The sequence below is a fragment of the Myotis yumanensis genome, unplaced genomic scaffold, assembly GCF_028538775.1.
Source record: "Myotis yumanensis isolate MYYU_CA2020_CCGP unplaced genomic scaffold, mMyoYum1.0.hap1 SCAF_6, whole genome shotgun sequence".
Classification (NCBI taxonomy): Eukaryota; Metazoa; Chordata; class Mammalia; order Chiroptera; family Vespertilionidae; genus Myotis; species Myotis yumanensis.
In genome coordinates, this window is record NW_027223757.1 from 39,321,772 (window position 1) to 39,346,784 (window position 25,013).

Consider the following 25,013-nt stretch of genomic DNA (forward strand, 5'->3'; position numbering starts at 1 on the left):
GACTTCCACCTGAACAGTCAGCTCTTTAACTCTGAGGACTCCCAGGGGGTGGTGCAGGGTAAACTCAAGGCAAGACCTCACTCCCCCTCATGTCCACTCAAAAAAGTGTAGTTCACCCTTTCACCAGTGTCTGGAAAGAGGGGAGTCAGCTGACCTTTCCCTGCCATATTCTAGCCCCCCTGAAACTTGCTTTGTCCTAATCAGGCATTTGTTTCTAATCTGCCAGCTGACTCTCTTTGAAGTGTTAATGAGGGCTACTAACCGATTTCATAACACAGTTAACCAGAAACAAGTTTATTCAAGAGATAAATTCAACAGCGGCTACTGTATGATGTCTTACCCCACCACACTGTAATGGATGCACAAAGGCCGAAAATCAGAGCCACACACCTCAGAACAAGACAGACATGCTGGCTGCTATTGGACATGTACAAACATTACTTTAAAACCAAAGATCCTACTATGATGACCATAATTGCTTACCACAGACTCCAGAGAGGATCAACACTTCAGAATGGGAAACATGAAAAGGAAACCAGGTTTGTTCTTCCTGTGACAAGAGCACCAGCATTCAGTGCCGAGGACAATGAAGTGGGGACAGAAAGAGGAAGAGGGTGTTCAAAGACTGTTTTAGCAGTTTTGTTCAAAATGAGTATCCACAGTATGAACAGCACCATCTGGGCAGTGTATCGTCAGCAGTTAAACATTTTGAACTTTCATTGAAGTGCTTGCTGAATTTTAGGGTTTTCAGAGTTCTAAGATTTGACCAACAAACATCACTGAAGGCCTCCTGTCCTTTCCTTTTGGAGAATTGCTGGTCATCCTCCTGAGCCTTCCACACCCAAAGTGACCATGGGCTGCAATACCCTGAGACCTGAGCTGTCCTCGGAGCATGACTGTGCAACATCACCGGTAAGGTAGCCCCGCGCAGGCCTGCCAGTGCAGCTGGATGGGAGGAGGGCAGGGAATTAGGCTAAATTACCTGAGTTTAGCAAAGGATTGCATAACATTGCTTCAGAACTACTTATAGATGAGTGGGAATGGGCTAATAAATTAGGTCATGGTATACTGTTCTAGCAGCATCTGTAAGAAAAGCTTCAAACAACACTCGTGTGAAAATCTAGGGCAGCCCACGGTGAATTAAAATAATCCAAATCCTGCTAATAAATGTAAGCAGACATGGACATGAAATCTTTTAAATTTTCTAGTTTTTAATATTCAAGTGTTTTGTCTATACTCATTCAATTCCTTAACATATGTCTGAATATATAATTTCCCAATTGGCTATACAGCATAATTAATGATTTCAGAAAATAGAAGGTCAAAGACCAAAACTATAGACCTAATACATTATTTCTTCTAAGGTCTAAACAGTTTCTACCTTACAGACTTAAGCTTTACCCTTCCCTTTAAAGTGTAAGGCGATGTAGGTTCACCAAGTCGGTGAATTTGTTCCTGTTCTCTCCTGTCACTGTCTTTGGAAATCATGTAAAATGTACAGTCTTAACGCACTTAAGATTTTTTTAAAACACCCCAACGCTGCTAATGAGGCAACCTGTTTAAGCAGCTGCTGAAAGGAACTGACAGGCAAGAAGTGAAAGAAGAACAAATTATTGGTTTAAAACCATTAGTCTTTTGAAGAGATGAGACAGTTGTCCTGCTCCTGGCACTGTGATTCATGAGTGAATTTAGAGTTGCTGAGGAGCACATCCGCTTTCCTCTTGGTTCCTGTCCGCAGTCCTTTTCTTTTTAAATAAGGTAGCTGGAAGACCTCCAGAAATAGTCCTCCTGCGTTGTCCAGGGTTATAGGACCATGGCTTCCCACACTTGTGTTAACTTCTCTTTGCTGGCGGTGTTGAGGATAATGTGGTTTTGATCATACTGTGCACCCCCTGAAAAAAAGGAAAACATGAAAGGAAATGTCCCCACCGTGAAGCCAACACATTTAACCTCAGCACCAGAGTAACGAGAGTAGAAGTAACCAGGTGCACAGCCATGTGCCGCATGAAACAAAGCAGGAGCAGAACCCTGACAAGTACCCAGTCTGATAGGCTCAGACAGGCTCAGCCACTGGGGGTAAATGTGTTAAAATCCCATAAGGGCACCAGCAGCTCCACACAGGATCTACTTTCTGGGCTCCTTTTCCTATGCAAGTCTCAAAACCTACTCCACAGTCATTAAGATGTCTGATATTTGGAGCACAGGGAAGAATATAGAGAAGGGAAAAGGAGCAGAGACTGAAATATATTCAGTGGTGGGGTCAAGGATTTGAGGTATCAGTGAGGGAAAAGCAAGCAGACCTGATATAGTGGGATGGTTGTCTTTTTGAAACAGGTTTTGCATGAACAATGAAAAATGGCTGTATTAGGTAAAGGGGGAGGCCTGAATGACACCAGAGGTATGGGCAGCACTCCCACTACTGAGCTCACAGGCTTTGGTGTATAAAATTCACGGCGTTTCAGATGCTGAGTTCCATTGTACTAGTATGGTCTCCATAAACTCCTTTCACCAGAATGTTTGTAAGAATATTTCCCAACAGGACCTACTAGATATTTCAGAGTGTTAAAGCGTCTTCTCATCTGACTTTCCCCCCAGTGTGGAATAAACATCCTTTCAGATACCCTATAGTTTTCTAGCATAAGTCTCTGCACCAAGGCTATGTCACTGAGGACTCCATCAGAATAAAAATCTTCATCTGGCTGCAGGGTTAGTGTGACTGGCAATGAAATCATACTGCAGCCTCAAGCTAAGAATTAAATGTCCTTATTCTCTTTCAAAGCACTTACAAAATATCCAAAAGGTTTGAAAACTTACACTATAGAGCTGGGTAGCTGGGGAAGGAAATCATCTCTTATCTAGTGTTCCTCTCATAGAGTTTGGTTTATCATCACTGACCGTAAAGCAAGCATGTCAAACTCAAAGGCTAACATGGGCCAAATATATGAGTCATGCGGCCCATAGGCTGCGAGTTTGACATACTTGATCTAGAGCAGTGGTCGGCAAACTGCAGCTCTTTGGCCCCTTGAGTGTGGCTCTTTCACAAAATACCGGCTCTTCCACAAAATACCGACTTTTGCGCATGGGCCACGAAGTTTCAATCACACTGTACGTGCGCGCCCCCACGTGGTATTTTGTGGAAGAGCCACACACAAGGGGCCAAAAAGCCGCATGTGGCTCTCGAGCCGCGGTTTGCCGACCACGGGTCTAGAGCCTGCACACGGCTAGGTGTAGCACAGACTACAAGGGCAGTGCGCCTTCGGCCTTCCACATGTACTTTTGCAGTAAATCCCACTGTGCCCATCAAGACACAGTGTGCTCCACTGGGATTTCTGGAAGTGCCCTCTCAAGGTCCCAATGTCCTCTTTCCCTTCTTCAAGATTATAGTATTTTAACTTATTTTCTGTGTACATTACAGCATAATTCTAATTAGAATCATGAAGACTATAAAGTTCCTGAGAAATAATCTGATTCATTCTTCTTCCTTTGGGAGAATTAAAATCAGCCCAGACATCTGATGTTTTTAAAGTGAGCATGAATCAGCACCCACTGTTGTCATGTTGTGGTCTGGAACAATACGTGATTGTCTACCCAAACAACTCGCTCCCCAGACACCAGGAGACAGGTCTAATAAATTTTATGGTAAAATCACTAGGTAACAAATGGTTCCACAGTTATAGCTAATGAAAATTATAGTTTCCTATAAAGTGCACCAAAGAGATGTATTTGTATTAGCAGTCTGTGGGATGTGGCCCTACTTGCTCATGTCCACAAGATGGCACCATTCTCCCACATTCTGAGACAAATTCCGTTTAACAAGCCCTCAAGTGACTAATGCAGCTACCATACTAGATAGACTGAGCATTCACAAGCCTACAGACAATATCCTTACTCAAGAGGCATTTGGCTAATTTCAGTGCGTTTTAGGAAGGGACTCTGGAACTTAAAGTCCTAAGGAGGAACCTCCTAGAGTCCCATAGTTCTTGTCAGAGTAAAACTAAAAGTCAGGTGTCCTAACTCCCAGGTCAGCTGTTAATGTAGCAAGTGGGGAAAAGTCCTGTATGCCTAGCACTTCTAGAAGGTAAGCTCTCTAAAGCCATGACAGTATCCTTTTTCCCACTTTGAGCCTTCCACCTGGTGAGTAGCCAGTAAATACAGGTTGAAAGAACAAAAGAAAAAATGCTCCAAGAAGTTAGCTCATAAGGATGACAGTGTCCTTAGCCTCGCACAGAAGCTGATCACATTTGTAAGAAACATGAATCCATGTGTTCAAAAAAACCCACGTCTCCAACTCAGTCGCTTTTCCTTGGCTTCTTTGGAGGTTTTGAACTATCTTATAGACCGAGAAGTTCCAGTTGAACAGGTTGATGAAAATAAGAGTCGAGGAGGGTCTGGTTCTGTGATTCTTAACCAGTCTGAATTTCCAGTTGACCATTTGTAGAATGTCCACAAATGACAAATTTTGTATCCAATGTAATGTGAAGGAGGTGTATTTATATCACCATTCATTCTCTGAATGTTACATCTACTTTCTTATATCTTGCACTTGATGTTATTTTTGGCTCCCATCCAGCCTGTTATATTACTTAGCTTGTGCGCCCTAAGTGTACTCTGCCTTTGCCCCTGAGGACCCTTCCAGCTTCTCAGGTTCCTTGTGAATTCTAATCCTGTTATTAAGTGGGCTGGCCACCATCCACCTGGAGGTCACACACAGGTGACGCCCACCTCTGCTCCTCACACAGTCCCCAAAGTCCCTGATAAAAATGCTGCTTCTCCATCATCCAGAAAAATTATTTTAAAACTGAGTTGCAGCTGCTTCTTTATCCCTATATCAATTTTTAATGACAGCTTGGCCGAGAGCCCTGATTAAAGTAAAATTGAGCCAACTTCCTAGCAATTTTTTAAAATGAAGTATGTGATATAGTAAGGCTACATTATAACCATTTCACTAAATTTATAAACATAATCTTGTTGGCTTTCCTGGTAGGAAATGAAGTCTCCATTAATAAGTCCTCTATGTGATTCTGATACAGATAAAGTTTGGGAAACACTGTCCTAAATTTCCTTGTTCTTCTCAAGCACCATCAATTTGCTTTGGATTTTCATTGAACAGATGTTCAGTTGAAATCCTCTTGGCTCTGTTAATTCCTTTTAGATCTTAGATCTTTTCAATGAAAGATTACATGTATAGACATGAGAATCATCAACTATACTGAGACCACAGCCTTTTAACTTGTGATTTTCACTCTCACTGTTAAAATAAAAGGCTTGAAACAGCCCATGTCCAGACTCTACCTCAACACTTATTGCCTCTAAGCCTCAGTTTTGGGGGCTGTAAAGTGGGATGGGAAGGAGGGGATAACATAATTTGCTGTGACGATCACATGACAATGCAAAGTGTTTAGCACAGTGGCTGACATAGTGAAAGATCTCTTACTATTTATACTAGTGCTCACCATTTTCAAAAGTAAAGAAGAGATTTTTAGTTAACTAAAAAAAGGCACAACCAAGAAGATAAAGGGAACAAGCCTTACCTTTGATATCTAAAACTAAATTTGGCTTCAGTTTGCTGTAGATTCTACCGTCGGACTTCATGCTCCAGAACTGACTCTCGGTGCTCTGGTCCAGGGCCAGGCCCAGCTTGGAGCCGGAAGTGACCAGGCTCCCCACAATCGTCAGGCAGCAGTCTTCTGCTATCTGCTTGGTACAGAGATACGTGTCTTAGGAACACACGTTCAAGTGTCACTGTGATCAGTTCCCTGTTTAAGCTGATTTTTAAAGCCACCCTAGATCCTGACTTCATTCACCCTTATGCCCTTTAGTCAGGTGACACGAGTGACAGAGGGTTCTCTGTTCTTACCCATTTTAAGGGACTTCTGCCCTTTGGGAGACTGTCTTCCTAGTGAGAGAAGCCTGAGAACATCAAAGCTGCCCCTTATGATGGTTTTCCCTCCCAGAAATGACTGTCCTCCAAGGCTGATCATGCCACCAAACCTACCCCCACAGAACCACCTCTGTGCAGCCAGACCCTTCTAGAATGTGGCTGCACCTCTAATTTTGGAGGCTATTGTAGCACTAAAGTGGCTAAAAGGGCATTTTGTCATTTTAAACCTTGAAATCCCATTTATTTCTCTTGACTTTTCTTCATGAGAAATGTCAAATTTTCTAAAAAGGCATGCTATCCAACCATAAAAAGAAGAAAATACCAATACAGTAAAGGGTATTTTCATGTAGGAATTTTATGGGTCCTTCTCTGAAGTGTACTACTCTCAATATATAAACAGTGTATGGTAGTCGCATGTTCACATGACATTAACACAGATCGCTGAAGAAAATGCTCATGGAGAGAACTGGAAAGTACTGTTCTACTTGAGATAAAAGGACTGTGATGATCTAGGCTACTTTACCTCTCATTGACCTACTCAATTCAAAGTCGTTAAATAACATCACTAAAATATCTGTTACAAATAATTGATGAAAGGCTCCAATTTCTTGAATTGTTTAAGATAATTCAAAGGCAGAAATTGGCTTTTTGTGCTTCTCTGTTAACAGCTCTTGCTATTCCTTCTGTGCAAGTCTAAACAGCCCTTATGCTTACTGGAAGGATGCCTCTCCCTCAGGCCCCACAGATCTAATTAACACACCTTTCACAGGCTGTGTGCCTTCTGCTGACTCATGGGGCACCACAGTTAGAAAAAAATCGGAAGCAAACAGCCAAGCCCATAAAATCAGGAAGTTAAAAAGAATATCTGCAACAGAAGCATGAGCTCCTCTTATAAACGCTTACTCATTGCAGCCCGTAATCGTGTTATGGAGGAGTGATAGGAGGGAGGTGGGACATTGTCCATTCTCAAGGTGTGCCAATGTGGAAATGGTACGCAAGCTGGTACTTCTTCACCCTTAATTCTAGTCTGAGATCCTCCAAAAAGGAAGCAAACCAAGACTAATTTGTTGATAATGCTGGGGCTTATAGTTAATTTCTATACCTAGTAGAAATTCCTATGTAATTTTCTACCCTATATAATAAAACCCTAATAGCAAATCGACTGAATAGCAGAACAACTGGTCGCTATGAAGCACACTGACCACCAGGGGCAGACATTCTACAGGAGCTGCCCCCTGGTGGTCAGTGCATTCCCACAGGGGGAGCGCCGCTCAGCCTGAAGCCTGGTCATGGCTGGCAAGTGCAGTGGCAGTGGTGGGAGCCTCCCCCGCCTCTGCGGCAGCACTAAGGACCCCTCAGGGGAGGTTCGCCTGCCAGCTTAGAAAATAAGGTAGTCTCCCCCCTCCCACCAGGCAGACATCCCCTGAGGGGTCCCAGACTATGAGGGCGCAGACTGGGCTGAGGGACTCCCCCCAGTGCATGAATGTCATGCACCGGGCCTCTAGTTACTATATAAAAATCAAGTATAGATATCAGTGCTCTATCTTGGATCAGAGTTAGATTTACTCCCATTTTACGTTTGTAGACTGGTTCTATAAGAGCTAAGAAATATTTTCATGGATAACCTAACTTATTTCTGAAGGTGGTCCAAATTAATGAAATAGCATTAATTTGAAAAATGCCGTCACAGACCTTTGTCTTATCCTAAAGCTCACCCTGCATTTGATGCATCCTTCTTGATAAATCCAGATCTGATCGTCAGCACCGACGTCCTCCGTGACCTGTATTCTGAGAAGCTTCAGGTCCTCTAAGTTCCCGTTGGTTGACATGAATAACCCTGTTGCCTTGTTTCGAAGTCTGAAATAAATACGTTTCTAGAAGACAAAACCCCAGCAATGATCACAAGTAAGTTGTACTATTAGAAGTTCTGAACAAGCATCAACAGCAGGGGCCAAATTCAAGGTGAGGTTGTATTAGGGACAGTTTCTATACCCAAGAGCCCCAGAGGCTTTAGGATTTTTTCGCTGAGAAGATTTTGGTGAAATGTCAAAGAAGTGCCTGGGGCAGAGAGCCTGCCTGTGGGAACCCAGCGCTTGGAGTTTGGGACACACCACGTTTTGATGTCAGGCATGAGAGCATTTCTGAAAGCAGTCAGAAACAGCCCAAATTCAGAAGTTCATGGTGGTGAAGGGAGTGGCAAATTTCAAACTGAAAATGTTAAATTACATTTACAAAAAAAATTCAGAGAAGAGTCTATTCAAACATGGAGAAAAAGAAAATACCTGATTAAAAGGCCGTAGAGAACCTATTTGGCGACAGCCACTGAATTCATACCAATTAGGTACTTCTGCTGGTGACAGTAAGAATTGCCGTCCCCTGTAATTGCCATATTCATAAGTAACCCATCTGGAAAAAAAAGTAGATAACCACAAATAAGTGGCAATATCCATTTGACAATGAGCCCTAATTATATTTTAGGACGTTTCAATTTTTAGACTGAGCTTTATACCTAAAATATACATTGGCAGGAGAGGGGGGGGGACTGCCTTATTTTCTAAAACACTTCAAGCACCCTTTTCTCAACAAATAGCAAATTCTTGGTACTTATTTATGCTAAAAAGAACCATTCTTGAAGAGAAATGAGTAAGGTTTTTCCTCTACCTTTGCAATGAAATAGAGATTATAGTCTTAGTGGGACAGCCCAGTATTCCTGTGAGCTTTTTATAAAACATTTCCAGTTGAAATAATGGATCTTTTATTTAAAATAGCTAATATTTGTAAAGTTCTTGTGTGGCATATGATAAATACTAAAGGGCTATTTAAGTAAAAGTAAATAACTCAAATTTTTGTTTAAAATGAGAGGAATCTTCCTCAGTCCAGAAAACTGCTAACGATACTCTGGTCTCCTAGGGATGCTGGTGCCCACACCTGAAGACATGTGGACTCCTGCACGCAATGGCATGTGGCACCCAGCAGCCTTCCTCTGGCCCATGTGTTACCAAGGAAGAATGTCCTCGACTTTCCATCCTGGAACTCTAAAGCACCCAAATAATTGTTTTTTAAACAGCTATAGTCCCCTCCAATACTTGATGCATACAAGTGGACCATACCTATTTTTGAGAGTGAAACAAAAATACTTTCTTAAAAACATTTATTACATTGATAGTGCTTACTTATTTTTACATCTTACTTAATTTCACAATTATTCAAAGTTGAGAAAAATCTTCCCATATTGACCTTTAAGCGTGCACAGCATCTGTTAGTCACTCCTAATTAAAGTAAAACCCCAGCCCTGACTCCAAAATCAAAGGACTTGGTCTTTCGAAGGGAAAAGAAAAATGAGCTCTCTCATACTTGCTAAAGAGTGGTCAGTAAACTTACTGAGCACTGTTTTGCAAAGCATTCCCCTAGAAACTTTGAGGGTTGAAGACCAAGTCCTTACCTTAAGTAAACTAAAAGCCTGGAGGAATTGAGAGAGGCCTCACACATGGCTCTTCCCAGTGCGAAAAGGTGCGTAATCATTGACCCTTACAGAAAATAGGGGGGCTTACGTCACTTTGTTTAAGGTAACGTAGGAGAAAAAGAAATATGATCAAACTTAATCTTTAAAATCATCTCTTACTGAATGAACAAGTAGGTAACTCACATGCCACCGATCACCTGAACTGAGCGTATCTGTGTGTTGAATCCCAGGGATCGGAGATTGACTGCTTCTGCATTAAGCTCAACCTTTTTCCCTTTGAAGTCTTCTCTTTCAAAAAGAATAATTGTTGGCTCAGAAAATTCCTGTTTAGGAACAAAAATAATGTTACTCATCTTTAATGGTAACTTGAACTTATTTGAAAACCATCTTGTCACAAGGACAGAGCACGAGATCTTGGCCTGTCATAACCTCCCTTTCCCAGGAAGTTGGGGTGTTTATACACTCCAGAGCCAGAGAGGAAGGAAGGGGGGACAGGAAGTTTTCCTACTGCATAGAAAGGCAGGTGAATGTAAACAGTGCTATGAAGGGTGGGGGATATCCCAGGCACAAAGGAATGGGTATATGAGTCTGAAATATCAACACAGCTAATGAATTTATTTTCAATCCTGCTATTTTCTATTAGGATAAGGAGGGGCGAGGACTGGAAAGCTATGGACGTAAATGGCGAGGGTCGGAGGCCTATTGCAGTCTTTAGGGTCTAGTGGAATTGCTAGTCAGGAACCTCCTTGTATGCATTTTCAACTGTCTTTTTTTGTTGTTTTAATTGTCAACAGACAGTGATTCTGTGCACGCATGTTCCCAAACTTTCCTGTAGGAATATTGTTAGGAGGAGAGAAAACTACCGGATGGAAGCTCTATGTTCAAACTCACTTTCAAATTATAGACCCTTATGACCCTAGACTAAGCTCTAATGATGATAATCCTAAAATCATAAATGATCATCAGAAATTCCCTACCTGCTTCAAGTTTTGTGGCAAGGGTGTGGGACTTGCTTCATTTATGTGAATGTGCCCTGACACATAGGTTCTGTTGACCAGTAAACAGCACATTAATGTTCAGAGGTAGTTTGTGTGGCATGGTACCACATCATCCCATGTTCCATGGCTACTATTGTCACATCTCGAGAAAGGTCAACACTTTAGTCAGTTGAACAAGCAGCAAAGGATGAGATAAAGCCAACTCCTGCCTAAAATCAGCTATATGTTTAAAGCTTCTTAGGAGAGATCAGCTACCAAAAACTAAAATATTTCCAAAACTACACATTCAGACTAACATCTGAACATTATCTTGGAGTTTTCCATTTAATATTGCTTTGACTACATTAAAATGAAAGATTTCTGTTCAAAGGGGCACTATAATCTGGTTTAGGACACACATAATAAATTGGGAGGAGCCATTTGATTGCAAATCTCTAAAAGACAGAGTAATGAATTTTAAAACTGTAAGGAATTGTTGCAAATCAATAACAACAAGATATACAGAAAACCATAAAAAAGCTGAGCAAAGGACATAATAGGCCATTCACTGAACAAAAAACCCAACTGATTAATAAGTATATGAAATACCAACTTCTCTAATAGTAAAAGGCAAGTTAACAATGAGAGAATACGTTCTACCCAGTTCCTTCCAAAGTTAGAAAGTCAGAATACTCAGTAATGGCAACAATGTGGAAAACAAACCCACACGCACTGCCAGCAAGAGTCTGAAGTGGTAGAACTGGACTTAGTGAAGCTGCATATTCATGTACACAATCCCAGCAAATGCACTCTTTAATATACATGCCCAAGAGATCCCCACAGGCCTATGGGGCGGCACAGATGAGAATTAAATAAAACACTGTGATGGGATACTTGCATCAGTTATGTATGAGATATACATACAGCATAATGAACAGCTCTTTAAAATTTTAATATAAGTATTGTTATGTTTATAATGCAGTAAGAACTATAGTGTAATACTGTATATAAATCAAAAGCCTATATATAGCCCTGGCTGGCGTGGCTCAGTTGGTTGAGCATGGTCCCATGCACCTAGAGGTAGCCGGTTCAATTACTGGTCAGGGCACATGCCCACAGGGGATATGCAGGAGGCAGCCGATCAATATTTCTCTCATCGATGTTTCTCTTTTCCGCTCTCTTCCTCTCCCTTCCTCTCTCTAAATTCAATAGAAACATTAAGAAGCCTAGATACAGATTTTCTGAAAACATATGTTTTATAAGAATATCCAAGTTATATCCCTCACACATTCCATGGGTGTCTATGAAAGGGAGAGGAATCAGATATAAAATGGGAAAAAACAGGAGAGCGGCCTTGAACTAGTAACTCATGATGGTTGTGTGCCACGACTGAGTCAGTACTTCACCTGAAGTCTAAGAAAACAGCAAACAAAAACAATTTATATGTTAAACATCTAAAAGGAGATTTAAAAGTTACAGGATAGAAAGTTGTACTGCAACTGTTTTTTCTGCCTCCAACTTCAAGCCTGGAGTAGGTCTACCTGCTGGTTTCTGCTCTGGCCATCAGCCATGTGAACCATACAGCTCCGTAACGAGACATCCACACGGACATACTCACAACGTCTATAAAACGAAGAGACTTCACACTTGCTCCAGGCAGGCATCCCATTGCAGAGAGACACGGGTAGTGGCCTTCCTCCAGCACGTACTGGTTACCAGAGAAATTTTCTCCGTCGTACGCAACCCAGCTACATAGGAAAAACCACACACACACATGATTGGAGTATTCTTATTCGAGAAATCTGATTTTAAAGGTAGCCTGCTATAAAATAATGCTTGTGGCTAACAGTGTTCTTCAAAAATATCTAGACGTATTTTCTGCATTCAATCTTGTGACAAATATTTATAATAAGTCAGTTGTTAGCTTTGCATTTGGGAAATAAAATCTCTCCATGAAATGATTCATGTTTTTCTTCCCCACCTGCCAGCATTCCTTGCTCCTCTCCTGGGTGCCACGTTCTCCCAGCCAGTGAGGTGTTGTTAAGCCCTGGAGTCCTCTCAATAATCCTTCAACCCTCACAGCCAGTCAGTTGCCTGGATCTGCTTGATTTCCTCCCAAAATTTCTCTCACATTCCTTTTTCCTTATTTCCAACACCTTAGCACCGGGCCAGGAGTCAAAATACCATTGTGACTTACCCAAGTCACTTAGCCCCTTGGGCCTCAGCATTATTGATAAAATGGTGATTTATCAGCTTGCCTAGAAGAGTGGCGTTTCTTTGTTTTGTTTTTTAGTTCAACAATGCTTATTGAGGACTAATTGTGTGTCAGATACTTTTCCATTGCTGGGGATAGAACAGAGGCCAAATCAAAGTCCCTGCTGTCTCGAAGTTTACATTCCAGTGAGCTGAGAAAGATGATAAATGAACAAAAAACTCCTATGTCTGCAGGTAATAAATGAAGTAGGTAGGTGATAAAGAGGAACCAGGATAGGTGGAGGGATGTGCTGATTGGCAGTGAAGTTTTACTGTAAATCTGCATTTGAATGCAAAGTCTGTGCTCTTTCCACTCTGCCATGCTAAGTGTGATGACGGTGCTGTTTAGACCATAAAGAACTATATAAGTAAAGGCACTATTACTATTGTCATTAGACAGAAGTCCTCATCACCCTGGCACAGGTTGCCCTGACCTTGGGCTCTCCCCTCTCTAAAGCTTTCGAACCAGTTTTCAGCATGGCACTTTGAGCTCATTGCCTTTCCCATCGTGTTTCCCATGGCATTTATCTAAGCTCATATGCTCAGGGGGGCGCCTTCCCGACCCAATCCTACCCTCCAGACTTGCTTCTCCTCCCCAGTGCAAAGCCCTCCCAGCTAGAGAGGGTGTGTGCTACCTAGTCAGCATACACACCAACTCCACTGCAGCCATGCACTCGCCTATCGTGCAGAATGCCTATCCTCCTATCCACCTGAAAAAAAATCTACCTTGGGAGGTGCCTTAGAGATTATTCAGAGTCCCTTTATGGATGATGGGATAGGCCTAGAAAGTAGAGGACCTGGTCTAAACCCCATGAGATGGTGATCTTTAACTTCCCCAACCCACACTGATCTCCAGGTCCTCTGTGTCCAGCACTTATCCCCAGCAAAGTATACTTTAGTACTTCCAGGGTCTTGTACTATTGGGCGGTTTCATCTCGTACCAAGCATCTAAAGGTGGCACTAAATACTGCTGATGTGTGAATTCTATGTTCCCCTGGTGATGAGGCTCTGCCAGTCCACTGTTTTGCTTACCTGCCTCCTAAAACTCTGCAAGACTTGGTAGAAAATGAATCATCAACTTGACTTGTTGTTTCTTCAAAGCATCGACTGTGACCTTGAAACTGTGGTTCCGAAAACAAGTGAATCTTGGAAAAAGTAAATGGAAATACATAAAATCATTTTGCAGACACATTAACCCAATCAGCCTTTGAAATGATGACCCAACCACGACCTGTTAGCTTGTTACAGTAAACTGACATGAATTTTATAAATCCTTTAATTTTCTACTTCTACACTAATCTCGTTAGAAATACTTGGGCTGTACCAGTCACAACTGTTTAATTCAGAGACACCAAAGGACAATCCAACAATAGAGGCAGCTTTCTATAGTGCACCCTGTCCTAACAAGCCGGGAGGCATTTTAAAGCTTTATTGTGGCTAAAAGTAAATTGTTCATCAGTTCTAACATTAACAGGAAACTGTATTTTGGAAACACTATAGTTTTCCTTCCTCTCAATGGAAGATACTTGCTGACTTATTAGAATCTTGTGTATGCCAGTAAAGGAGGCTACGGTGGTGTTTGTGCCTCTGTAATTAAGGCTGTCTGAACACTTCCATTAAAAAGCCCAAATAATAAGTGTAATGGCTCCAGTGAGAGACCATGTTCAAGAGACCATATAAAGTGTTTGTCTAATGCAGACACAGCAAATATGAAAACTCATACTGTTTATCACAATAACTATATTGTTTGAAATATTTTAGTATATTCATGTAAACTCTTAGTCAATATAATGATATAAAAATTTAGGGGGGCTGGGGGAAGGGTGGAGGGGATCAGTGGGGAAAAAAGGGGACATCTGTCATAATTTCAACAATAAAGATAAATTTTTAAAAAGTAAATGAAAATTAACATTACATAATGAGACCATTTTATAAGTATATAGATATGCGTCAATGCTATCGAGCATTGAAAATTTAAATCTAATTTAAAAATAGTTATATTTTCAGGCACAAAAATGGTTAAAACTATCAAAATGTCCCAAATGTCTGAAGTTTTACATGTATGTTCAGCTTTTCAATGGATGGCTCCTAATGATAAAGATAGGATATTTTTTTAAGTTACCTGATTTCGTCTCCTTGGCCCACTGAAAGAATCCTAAAGTGTTTTAAAGGGAAGAGAGAAGGAAATAAGTAGAGCAGACATCTTAAAATACATTTTTATTCCAAATTAGCAATTACTGTTAAAAAATATCGGCATTGCTTCTATAGTGTTAAGTATACATGAATCAGAAGCACACATTAAGGAAATGCAAATTTCAGTTAAGTGTTCTCATACAAAAATATAACTTCTTACCAGACATATGGGTTGAACAGAAGAGATCTTACAATTTTTTCCTCCCCAGTCCTCAAAACTGGTGTAAAAGCCTTTATCCAGTATATACTGTTCTCCTGTGAAGTCAGGATTTTCATAGGCTACCCATCTAAAGAGACAAAAACACTGGTTAGTCAGTTCATAGTTTACATATATAACAAAACTGTCACACACCTCTGAGTAACTGTATCATACAGAAACTTTCATTTGTTTCACCAATCAGCAACCTTAATAATGTTCCTGATTCTCCATTAATCTTTTAAGAGCAGATAGATTTGTCTGGATTAGAAATCAAAGTGGCAAGTGAATAAGTATCTTTGTGTGACCCTTTTGGGTGTTTTCAAACTTATCCAAGCCTCTGCCTTGAGAAAGTGCCAGTGGGGATATATCTGTATTTCTAATTCTATCCCAAGGAAACAATTTAGACTTTCAAGAAGTAGCTGTCAAAGTTCTGTTAGTAGGCAAATACTTCTTTTTGTTATCAACATTAAATTTTCTTTCCAGAAGTATACTGGCTGGGGGGAAAATAGGTCTACAGTTGTCAGTACACGAAACATAGTTTATTCTTTATTATTATTTATTAACTAGAGGCCTGTTGCACGAAAAGATTCGTGCGATAGGCTTTCCCTTCCCCTGGCTGCCGGCACCAGTTTTCCTCCGGCACCCGGGACCCAGGCCTTTGCTCCGGCCGGAGCCGCCTTCAAGCCTTCGCTGCCCCATCCGGCTGCCCTGGGTCGGGTTGCGTCGCACACGGGATGCCTGGGCGAGCCGGCCGATCGCTGATGCGCCCCCTGGCCACCCTGGGTCGGCAGATAGCAGGCCCGGATGGCGGCAGGGCAGGCGGGATGGCGCTGTCCCGCCCCACCGCCCCGGGTGGCAAATAGCAGGCCTGGATGGCGGCAGGGCAGGTGGGATGGTGCTGTCCCACCCTGCCTGCAGTATGCAAATTAGCCGCCATCTTTGTTGGTGGTTAATTTGCATATCATGCTGATTAGCCAGTGGGAGGCGTAGCGAAGGTACGGTCAATTACCATGTTTGTCTATTATTAGATAGGATTACTAGAGGCCCAATGCACGAAATTCATGCAAGAGTAGGCCGTACTTCCCCCGGCTGCTGGCACCGGCTTCCCTCTGGCACTTGGGACCCGGGCTTCCCTCTGGCCACAAGCAGACACCCGGGACCCAGGCTTCCCTCACAGCCCTGGCTTCATGTGGAAGGACATCCAATCTAATTAGCATATTATGCTTTTATTATTATATGTTATTATAGATTGTATTATTTTTCATACAAACAACTATAAACACACTGGTATTACAGGAAGCTATGTCTCTACACTACAAACCACACTGGGGGGAAAAGTTGACAGAAGAAATAAACACCAAAAAAACCAAGTAAGTAACAAAAATTTTGTTTTAAACCAGATTTCCAACATGACACAACTATGTAATAAGCAAAATTGATCAAATTCTCAGAAATACTAAAGACAAATCCCTCTGAAATGTTTTCCTTTATCTTTTAAGTGATCTATACTCGGAGAGGGAAATCAACAAAACCAACTTCTTGGATGCTATTTCCTACCCAAAGATAAAGCCTTTTGAGAGAAAGTTTTTCAATTCTGTTACATTCAAATATCTTCCCCCAGTTAATTCATTGCCCTCCTGATCCTCTCGAAGCTTAAAGGATTAAAACCTATATGCCTGTGTGCATACTAAGAACTTTCCAGAATGCTTTCACATCTAATTCATTTATTAAAAGTTAATTCACTTATTCACTCAACAAACATTAGCCACTTACCATATGCCAGGAACTAGATTGGCACGAGGTGTGCAAAGATGGAAGACAAAATCCTTGCCCTCCAAAGCTAACAGATGAATAACAAGCATCTCACGGAATTATATGTTGGTGTTTGTTCTGAATGGAATTATTTTTTGGTGTTTGTTCTGAATGGGAAGTGACTTGTGCAAGGTGACATCATCACTTAGTGGCCAGGGATGATCGAACCCATGATTGAGTCTCCTGAGGCTCACCAGGTTCTCTTCGCTTCCTGACCCCAACTGCCAATTGTCCTATAAAGTTTCCTTTTAGGCCACACACTTCGTACTTAAAACAGATTCCGAATATGCTATGTAAAGGGCCTGACTTCAACAAAAACTCACAGAGCAGGACTCTCAAAGAAGTTTTTTTTTCTGACTTTGAGTTCCATACTAGGAAATAAAGAACCAAACTAAACTGCTTATTTACCAATAAGAATAAAGTCATTAAGATAACTTTTCTTTAAAACCATGAAACACGAATAGGTTCTTCTTCCTCCCTCAGATCTTGGCACAGCTCCACCTTCCCACCCCACGAGCCCCAACTCAGTGCTAGCGCCTCTAAAGTCATCCCTGAGTTCACACTGGAAATTAATCCCTCTGATGTGGATTCTCAAAGCACTTAATCCCCATGTCTTTTGTAGCAATAATTATATTTTATATAAATACTGTAACTTCTTTGAGGACATAGTATAATGCTGTGTACATAATAGGCCTCAATAAATATTTGTCAAACGACCAATGAAATATGAGGAAGCAGCTGGCCCTTCCCACAGCCACACAATTTGAAAGGAAGTGGTGTGGGTACGCATGCCTCCCTTCAATACTAAACCTCAACTGCTACACCCAGAACAAGAGCCTACGCCAGGAAATGCTACTAGAAGTGACTAAAAATAGAAACACATAAAAGCAACATTTCATAAAGAAAAGTGATTTCAAATAAACAAGGGCTGGGTTAAAAAAAGACTGGCAGGGGTACAGAAATTCTTATCTGTGCCAACAGCAGAATCTACACAAATGCCCCAGGGAAATTCTGCTTAGCCTGGCCGGGCTTCCGCTTCTAGGCTGCATGACTGGGCTCTGACTAATTGAACCAACACACCTGCTGAGTATCAAAATGTACAACTGCCACCTAGACCTGGCCACTATATTTTCCTTCTAAATACTTAACTTCAACGGCAGTCTTTACATATTGCCACAGCAGTATTTCAGATGACTTCTGCCATACCATTCCTTTAATCTATGGCAGATTCTAAAATGTTAGGGTTCCAGAACAGGACCCAGTAGAACATATTTCCTGTTAAGAATGCCAGACCCAGAAGCCCCTGGTGTCATTCTGCCAAGATAGAGCCACAAGCAACAGCCTGCACAAGAATTTTGTGGACATGACTCACAGGGACAGCACACTACACTGAGACACACCCCAGATATCCAGGGATCTTGTGGAAGGCCCCATGAAATGCAATGGAGTTGAGGTTAGAATGATTCAAATGGCCTATGTTACTACTCATGACATAAAAAACCTGACATCAAGCACTTTCAGCAGAACCAATGTCAAATGATTTCATATAACCATTTAAGAATACTCTCACTCGTAGCAAATTATAACTGACATCAGCCTGGTTCATAAGAATAATGGTAGAATTCCTTTTAACAGACACCTCCCCCCACCCCCAATCCAGTATCTGTGCCCATTCTCTCTGATGTTTGGGAACTGTTCACACCAATCATATATGAGTGGTTCCTAGGGGACTGGAACTACATCTCAGCTCCAACGATGGGCACGTAACACAGCCACAGCCATCTCCCTGGCTACAGTGACTGACTTAGGCAGGTTCACAGGACTCAAGCCCACGGAATCAAAGTCACACCTGGAACTTTTGTGGGAAAGAGAAGCTCTTTTCACTGGGATAGTGAGATGGAAGAACAAAAGCTAGAGGGCCCTGCCCCGGGCCACTAGAGGGAAGGGCCTGCCTAAGGTGAAGCCAATATAGAGAAGATTCCAAGAGAGATAGAGAGAGACCACGTCATCCTGATGAAGGTGTCTGAGCCCCTGCGTCCAGCCATGACTGAAGCAAACCTTCAGCAGGGCATTTCAGGTATGTAGGCCAGTGAGTTCCATTCCCATCACTTACACCAACCCAGGTTGGCTTGCCGTCACTTGTATCCCAAGGTGTCTTGACTAATCACCTTTCAATAAAAACTTAGTTTGGCATTATTAAAGCATTCAATTGCTAACTCCAGGGACATTGAAACAATTAGTTTTATGTCAAAATAATGGGGTAGGTGTGGGGCCACAGGAAATGGAATGGAACTCTGTCCCAACCTCAGGTCTTTCATGTTAAATCACTGTTATTATTTGATTCCCATCATAAGAAATTCATGAAATGTCTCCATGCAGAATGACAGGGGAACAGCGCCTGTGGATTTCTATCATAAACCCCAAAGCCTACTCCAATATTCTATTACACATGAAAAAATGAAATGAGAAAGGTTTTAAAAAGCAATTATGAAAATATAGTGGCAGTAGGTATTAAAGGACTGATTTAATATTTAGTTTAATTCTCTGTGTCAGAGAAGGTATAAATTTAACACAAACCAAGGTGAAACCCATGTTTAAAATCCAAGTTGGGCTATTTCACTTACACTCCACTCAGTACATTAATAGATTGTGTCTTCACTCCATATCCGGTCTCCATTAAATTAGCAACAATTCCCAATACATCAATACTGGAACCTTTGGATCCAAAGTTTTTTTCACTGTACATTATCATGTGAGCATTTGAAAAATCCTATTGAGAAAAAAAAATCAAAATTCAAAGGTTAGCCATTTGGTGTATTACCCTAAAACACCAAGTATTAGCCATTAACTTTTCTTTGACTTACACCTAATATAGGTCGTAAAGACTGAAGTTCTCCATCGTAACCTCCCCAATCTTTCCAGTCCTTGTATTCTCCTTCTTCAAGCAAGTACTGATGACCTGTAAATCCAGACTTTTCATAAGCAACCCAACTGCAACAGAAAAAAAAAATGGAGGAGTAGAAATTCTCAGGAGTGCTAAAATGTTTCCATTGTATATATCAGTTTCATTGACAAATACAAATCATTATAAAGCTACAAATGGCCCTGGCTGGTTTGGCTCTGTGGATAGAGCATCAGCCCATGGACTGAAGGTCCTGGGTTGATTCTGGTCAAGGGCACGTATCTGGTTTGCAGGTTTGATCCCTGGCCCCGGTGGGGTGGGTGAAGGAGGCAACCAATCAATGTGTTTCTCTCATATGGATGTTTCTCTGTGTCCCTCCCTCTCCCTTCTACCCTCTAAATATAAATGGGAAAATATCCTTGCATGAGGATTAACAAAAAAATAAATAAAGCCACAGATGGGCTTAGTCATTTTGATAATGCGAATTCTTCTCTAAAATTTAAGCGACTAACAGAATGGCCCTAAGAAAACAATCTAAGAAACATACATCAATGTTGTGTAAAGGAGGAGATAGGGCTGTGCATGTGTGTGTGCGCGCGCGCGCGCGTGCGTGCGTGCGTGTGTGTGTGTGTGTTTAACAAGAACTGACTCAAAAGGACATCAGCAAATAAAACTGGATAAACTTTCTCCAAATAGCAATTAAAATATTATATGTTTTTGGCTATTTACCAGACCACATGCAGTGTACTTCCAAGGAAATATATAAGATCTAGAAAGTACAAAATATCATCATAAAAAATGAAAAGCAAACCAACAGTTGCATAGTTTGGAGCATGACATTAATAAACGAGATTGCAGATCTGGTCAATCTGGATGGGCTAATCTACCAGCCTTGCACAGCTGACTGACCCCAAACAGCCCCTCAAACTGCTGCTCTCAAGTCCAGGCCACAACTGGCTGAGGAGAACACGTTTGAAACTCTCTACCACACCATCTGGAATGTTTTTTGGGGGCGGGGGCATGCATGTTATCACTTGATTAAAGAGGAAAAAGGAATCCTCACGGCTGTGCCTCTCTACTTACATGCCCCTGAGAACTTTCATGGACCCCACCGACGTCAGCGGCAAACAGGCATCTCCCTCGGTTTCCTCTGCTTCGCCTCCTTCCGTGATAAAATTATACATTTCTGTTTCCAGTTCCATCCGTTTTCCCTCAAAGAAAGGCTTTTCATAAATAACCACCTGCAACAGAAATGAGATATACCAGTAATTTGTAAGACGTTAACTATCTCAACAGCTAAATGTTAAATCAATCATTTAACAGCACTAAGTCCTGGAACAAAATTAAAATTTCTCATGATATTTTTAAAAATTAATTAAATAACAGTATCTTATAATTTAAAAAATCAGAATTTTTTTCCTGTCGGGATCCAGCCCAAAGCTAAGGTTCAAAAGACAGTTTATAAATAATTGGGTCTTGTTTCAATGTCTAGAACTGACATTTAGAATTTCACTTAGGGCAAACTAAGGAACCAGAAGGGTCTAAGTTGTTTTTAAAATGAAACAAACTAGCCCTGGCCTGTGTTGCTCAGTTGGTTGGGTGTTGTCCTGTGCACCGAGAGGTTGCCGGTTTGATTCCTGGTCAGGGCCCATGCCTGGTTTGTGGGCTGGAACCCCGATGGGAGGCGTGTATGTATGTACAGGAGGCAGTTGACCAATGTTTCTCTCTCTCTGAAAGTCGATAAACATTACAAAAACGAAACAAACTAGAGATCAAACTATGTCATAAATGTGGGAAGCAGAAAGCCTTTTGGAGGTGGGAGAACTTGTCTTGAAAGCTTTTTCCTAACTAACTGGCAAGCAGCCACAGGCCCTATAATTAGTAAATACAACTACAAAATATAAATGTGATACAACAATGAACCTGTGAGCCATGGAAGCACGTGCTGTTGGCGACAGCTAGAGCCATCAGCAGCATCTCCCAGCCTGAAGGACGGCACGTGCCAGTTGGGATAACTTCCTTTGGCTGCAATTATGCTTCATTTAGGCTGAACTGTAAAATCACACAAGTATTCTCTTCATAGAGACAGAGTGGAAATAAAATTTAAAATATATATAGTTTTACCTTTGGATCTACAGGGAATTCAACTTTACGACCACCCTGAAAAGAAAATAACACAGTGAGGAAAGTGGTTTTTCAGTGATACATTATCTTTTTATATTACACATGTCAGTTTACACCATCAAACCTCACAGCGAGGGAACATTCCAGTTTGTTTACATTTATGTTGAGACAGTTCTAAAATTCCCAACAACGCAGATGAAGACATGAGGAAGCTGGTCTGGGGCAGAGGCTCACAGACTGGCCTGTAAGCTGCATCTACATCTCAGCTTTGTTTTTTGACTCAGTAACTTTTCGTTGTTTTCTTTTTAACTCAGTAAATTTCTTTAAAAAAAAAAAATACAGCCCAGCCAGTGTGGTTCAATGGTTGAGCATCATCGACCTATAAACCAGGAGGTTTGATTCTTGATTCCCTATCAGGGCACGTGCCCAGGTTGCAGGCTTGATCCCTAGTGGGGGTGAGGGGGTAGAGGAGACAGCCAATCAGTGATTCTCTATCATCACTGATGTTTCTATCTCTCTCTCCCTTTCTCCCTCTGAAAACAATTTTTAAAAAATGCACATTCTCACTTCGTTTAAGAAACAGTCCTAAGATCTGACATTTCTGGACCCAAATTCTCACAGGCAATAAACTTCACCTCCCGAACTTACTAACCCTACGCTGTGCTCATCCTCCAGCCAGGACTCAGGCTCCGGTCTGCCTCTCTCCACCTTCCCTCGGTCCAGTCCCAGCCAACCTCGCTCCTGTCTATTTGCTGCCCTGCTCCCAGAGGCATTTGATTTTGCAACCCATGGCTTACAAAACTGTTGAAGTTCATACAAGCTCACAATATGGTCTGGAGGACTCTTGAAATAATTACACTGTCAGGTAAAATTTAAAATACACCAAAGGATGGGCCTATGGGGGTTGTTATACTTTTATAATTAAAAACTTCTTAAATTCGCCGAAACCGGTTTGGCTCAGTGGATAGAGCGTCGGCCTGCGGACTGAAAGGTCCCGGGTTCGATTCCGGTCAAGGGCATGTACGTTGGTTGCGGGCACACCCCCAGTAGGAGATGTGCAGGAGGCAGCTGGTCGATGTTTCTCTCTCATCGATGTTTCTAACTCTCTATCCCTCTCTATCCCTCTCTGTAAAAAATCAATAAAATATATTTAAAAAAAAAACAAAAAAAACCAACTTCTTAAATTCTCTAAAATTCACTAAAACAAACCATAGAAAAGGGATTATACAGGAATAGTAAGCAGGGTAAAGTTAACATCAGCGGTGGGAAAGTCAGAAGGATATTTTTCACCAATACATATTTAACAGCTTTAAATAAATAAATAAAAAGCACAGCCTATGATGCTCAAATGTACCAAATGACCTGTAATTATAAAGGAATGTGCTTGCTTTTGTCAACAAACTACAGCTTATAGAAGCAAGTACCCTTTTCTAAAGTAATCCAATTTGAATGCCATCAATTTCACAGTTTTGTAAATTACCACTAAAAACTGCCTTTTAAATTAGGGGCAATTCTCTGATACATTCACACAACTAACAGAAGTTTGTTCTTTGAGAGTGGATTTAGTTTTAGAAAAAAAAAACCCAAATCATTTACAATAAAACCAGCAAATACACAGGTACATAACCACAAGCTCTGGCAGAAGGGGTGAGATTAAGATAAAAAGTTGTCTTCCTGAAGTTCTCATTTATTTCAAACTGACTCGGAAGACAACCGCAGAGTGGAATTTCAAAACCATGTCTGTAAGGAGAGCCTCCCTGGTGCCCGGCAGATTCAGGGAGTACCCACCACACCTTGGCACACACTGCTCAGTACGGGGACAGGACAGTTGCAGCCTGGATCCTGCCAAGGCTTAGAGTCCAGCACAGGAACCAGACAACAGGGCACAACACGGTGGGGGGGTGGGGGTGGGGGCAGAGCAAGCACAGGCCCCTCTACGGCAAATGCTTGGGGAGACAACATTCATTTAGACATCCAGCTCCAGTGCCCCCAGAGCTGCCGCCCAGTCCAGCCTCCTGTCACTCTAGCTTGCCCAGCCCCAGCCCAGCTCCTGCGGGCCTTCTCTGACATCGCCATCTAAAACCAGCCATCTAAGACCCAGCTCGATTTATCCTCCCAAGTATCCCCTTCCCGGTCACATCACCAACAAGTTGGAGTTTATCTGTCCTTCCCCCTGTTTTTCCAGAAAGGTTCAATTGTGTCCATTTTCTTTACTTCCTAAGCCTGCCCTGTGCTGAAGCCCGTGCACACACCTGGGGCTCTGCAGGGCTGAGAATGCCTGAGGGCAGAGGACCAGGGCGGTGCCACATTTTTTCACCTAAAGCATCTAGCAAGTTATCCTGCTGCAGGCAGACAGACATGAGCAGAGCAAGGACCACGGGCCAGCACAGAAGGTCACCAGGGTGGAAAGCCCGGGGTGCCTAGCAAAGGACAATCAATGGTAGGGTGGGACCTCACCCGCAGGGTGACCTTTCCTCTCCTGGCATATCGTTGGTTTGAACCCCGTGACCTCTCCTCCCTGGAGACAGCGTCTATGTCTCAGTTGTATTTCAGCTCCAGGCCCAGGTAAACAACAAAGCCAGCCACAGCTGACGTCAGGACCAGCTGCATTTAAAAATGACGCCCTGCTCTGGTGCAGGCCAATCAATCAGTGGAGACCACAACCCTGAATGGATGCACCTGGGAGGCTACTGAACATTCCATTAAGATCGTTCCCTAGGACAGCGGTTCTCAACCTGTGGGTCGCGACCCCTTTGGCAGTTGAACGACCCTTTCACAGAGGTCGCCTAAGACCATCCTGCATATCAGATATTTACAGTACAATTCATAACAGTAGCAACATTACAGTTATGAAGTAGCAACGGAAATAATTTTATGATTGGGTCACAACTTGAGGAACTGTATTTAAAGGGCCAGAAGGTTGAGAACCACTGCCCTAGGACCTTCCCTAAAGTCTTCACCCTCAAAACCCTTGGGGTGCAGGACCTAGTGCACTCTTCTTCAGGAGCACACCTGTGCCTTTCCCTTCCCTTTCCACTTTCCTCTCCCTCCCACCCCTCCCAGGCACAGCACCATTAGCTTCCTCACTCCCAAGCTCCAGAGCCCTTCCTTCACCTCCATAACTTATTTCCTAAGCCCAATTCTTCTGGGAATTACTTCTTCTACCTCTGCGATTTACCAAGTAAATGTCCTCTTACAATTTGGGAACC

General features: G+C 42.1%; 1 protein-coding gene across 2 annotated transcripts in view; it reads right to left on the reverse strand.

Moving 5' to 3' along the window:
* Window positions 1-278: 278 nt before the first annotated feature.
* CRYBG1 (crystallin beta-gamma domain containing 1) overlaps window positions 279-25,013 on the reverse strand; it is a 181,178-nt gene continuing 156,443 nt past the window's right edge. For both annotated transcript variants that reach the window (XM_070417992.1, XM_070417993.1), the window contains 13 exons: window positions 21,805-21,840; window positions 20,764-20,921; window positions 19,643-19,769; window positions 19,403-19,548; window positions 14,928-15,054; window positions 14,697-14,729; window positions 13,607-13,719; window positions 11,940-12,069; window positions 9,528-9,667; window positions 8,164-8,287; window positions 7,597-7,755; window positions 5,532-5,694; window positions 279-1,892 (listed from right to left, as the gene is read on the reverse strand). In XM_070417992.1, the coding sequence (XP_070274093.1) occupies window positions 1,804-1,892; window positions 5,532-5,694; window positions 7,597-7,755; window positions 8,164-8,287; window positions 9,528-9,667; window positions 11,940-12,069; window positions 13,607-13,719; window positions 14,697-14,729; window positions 14,928-15,054; window positions 19,403-19,548; window positions 19,643-19,769; window positions 20,764-20,921; window positions 21,805-21,840 (1,545 nt within the window). In that variant the 3' untranslated portion in view covers window positions 279-1,803. The remainder of the gene's footprint in view (window positions 1,893-5,531; window positions 5,695-7,596; window positions 7,756-8,163; window positions 8,288-9,527; window positions 9,668-11,939; window positions 12,070-13,606; window positions 13,720-14,696; window positions 14,730-14,927; window positions 15,055-19,402; window positions 19,549-19,642; window positions 19,770-20,763; window positions 20,922-21,804; window positions 21,841-25,013) is intronic.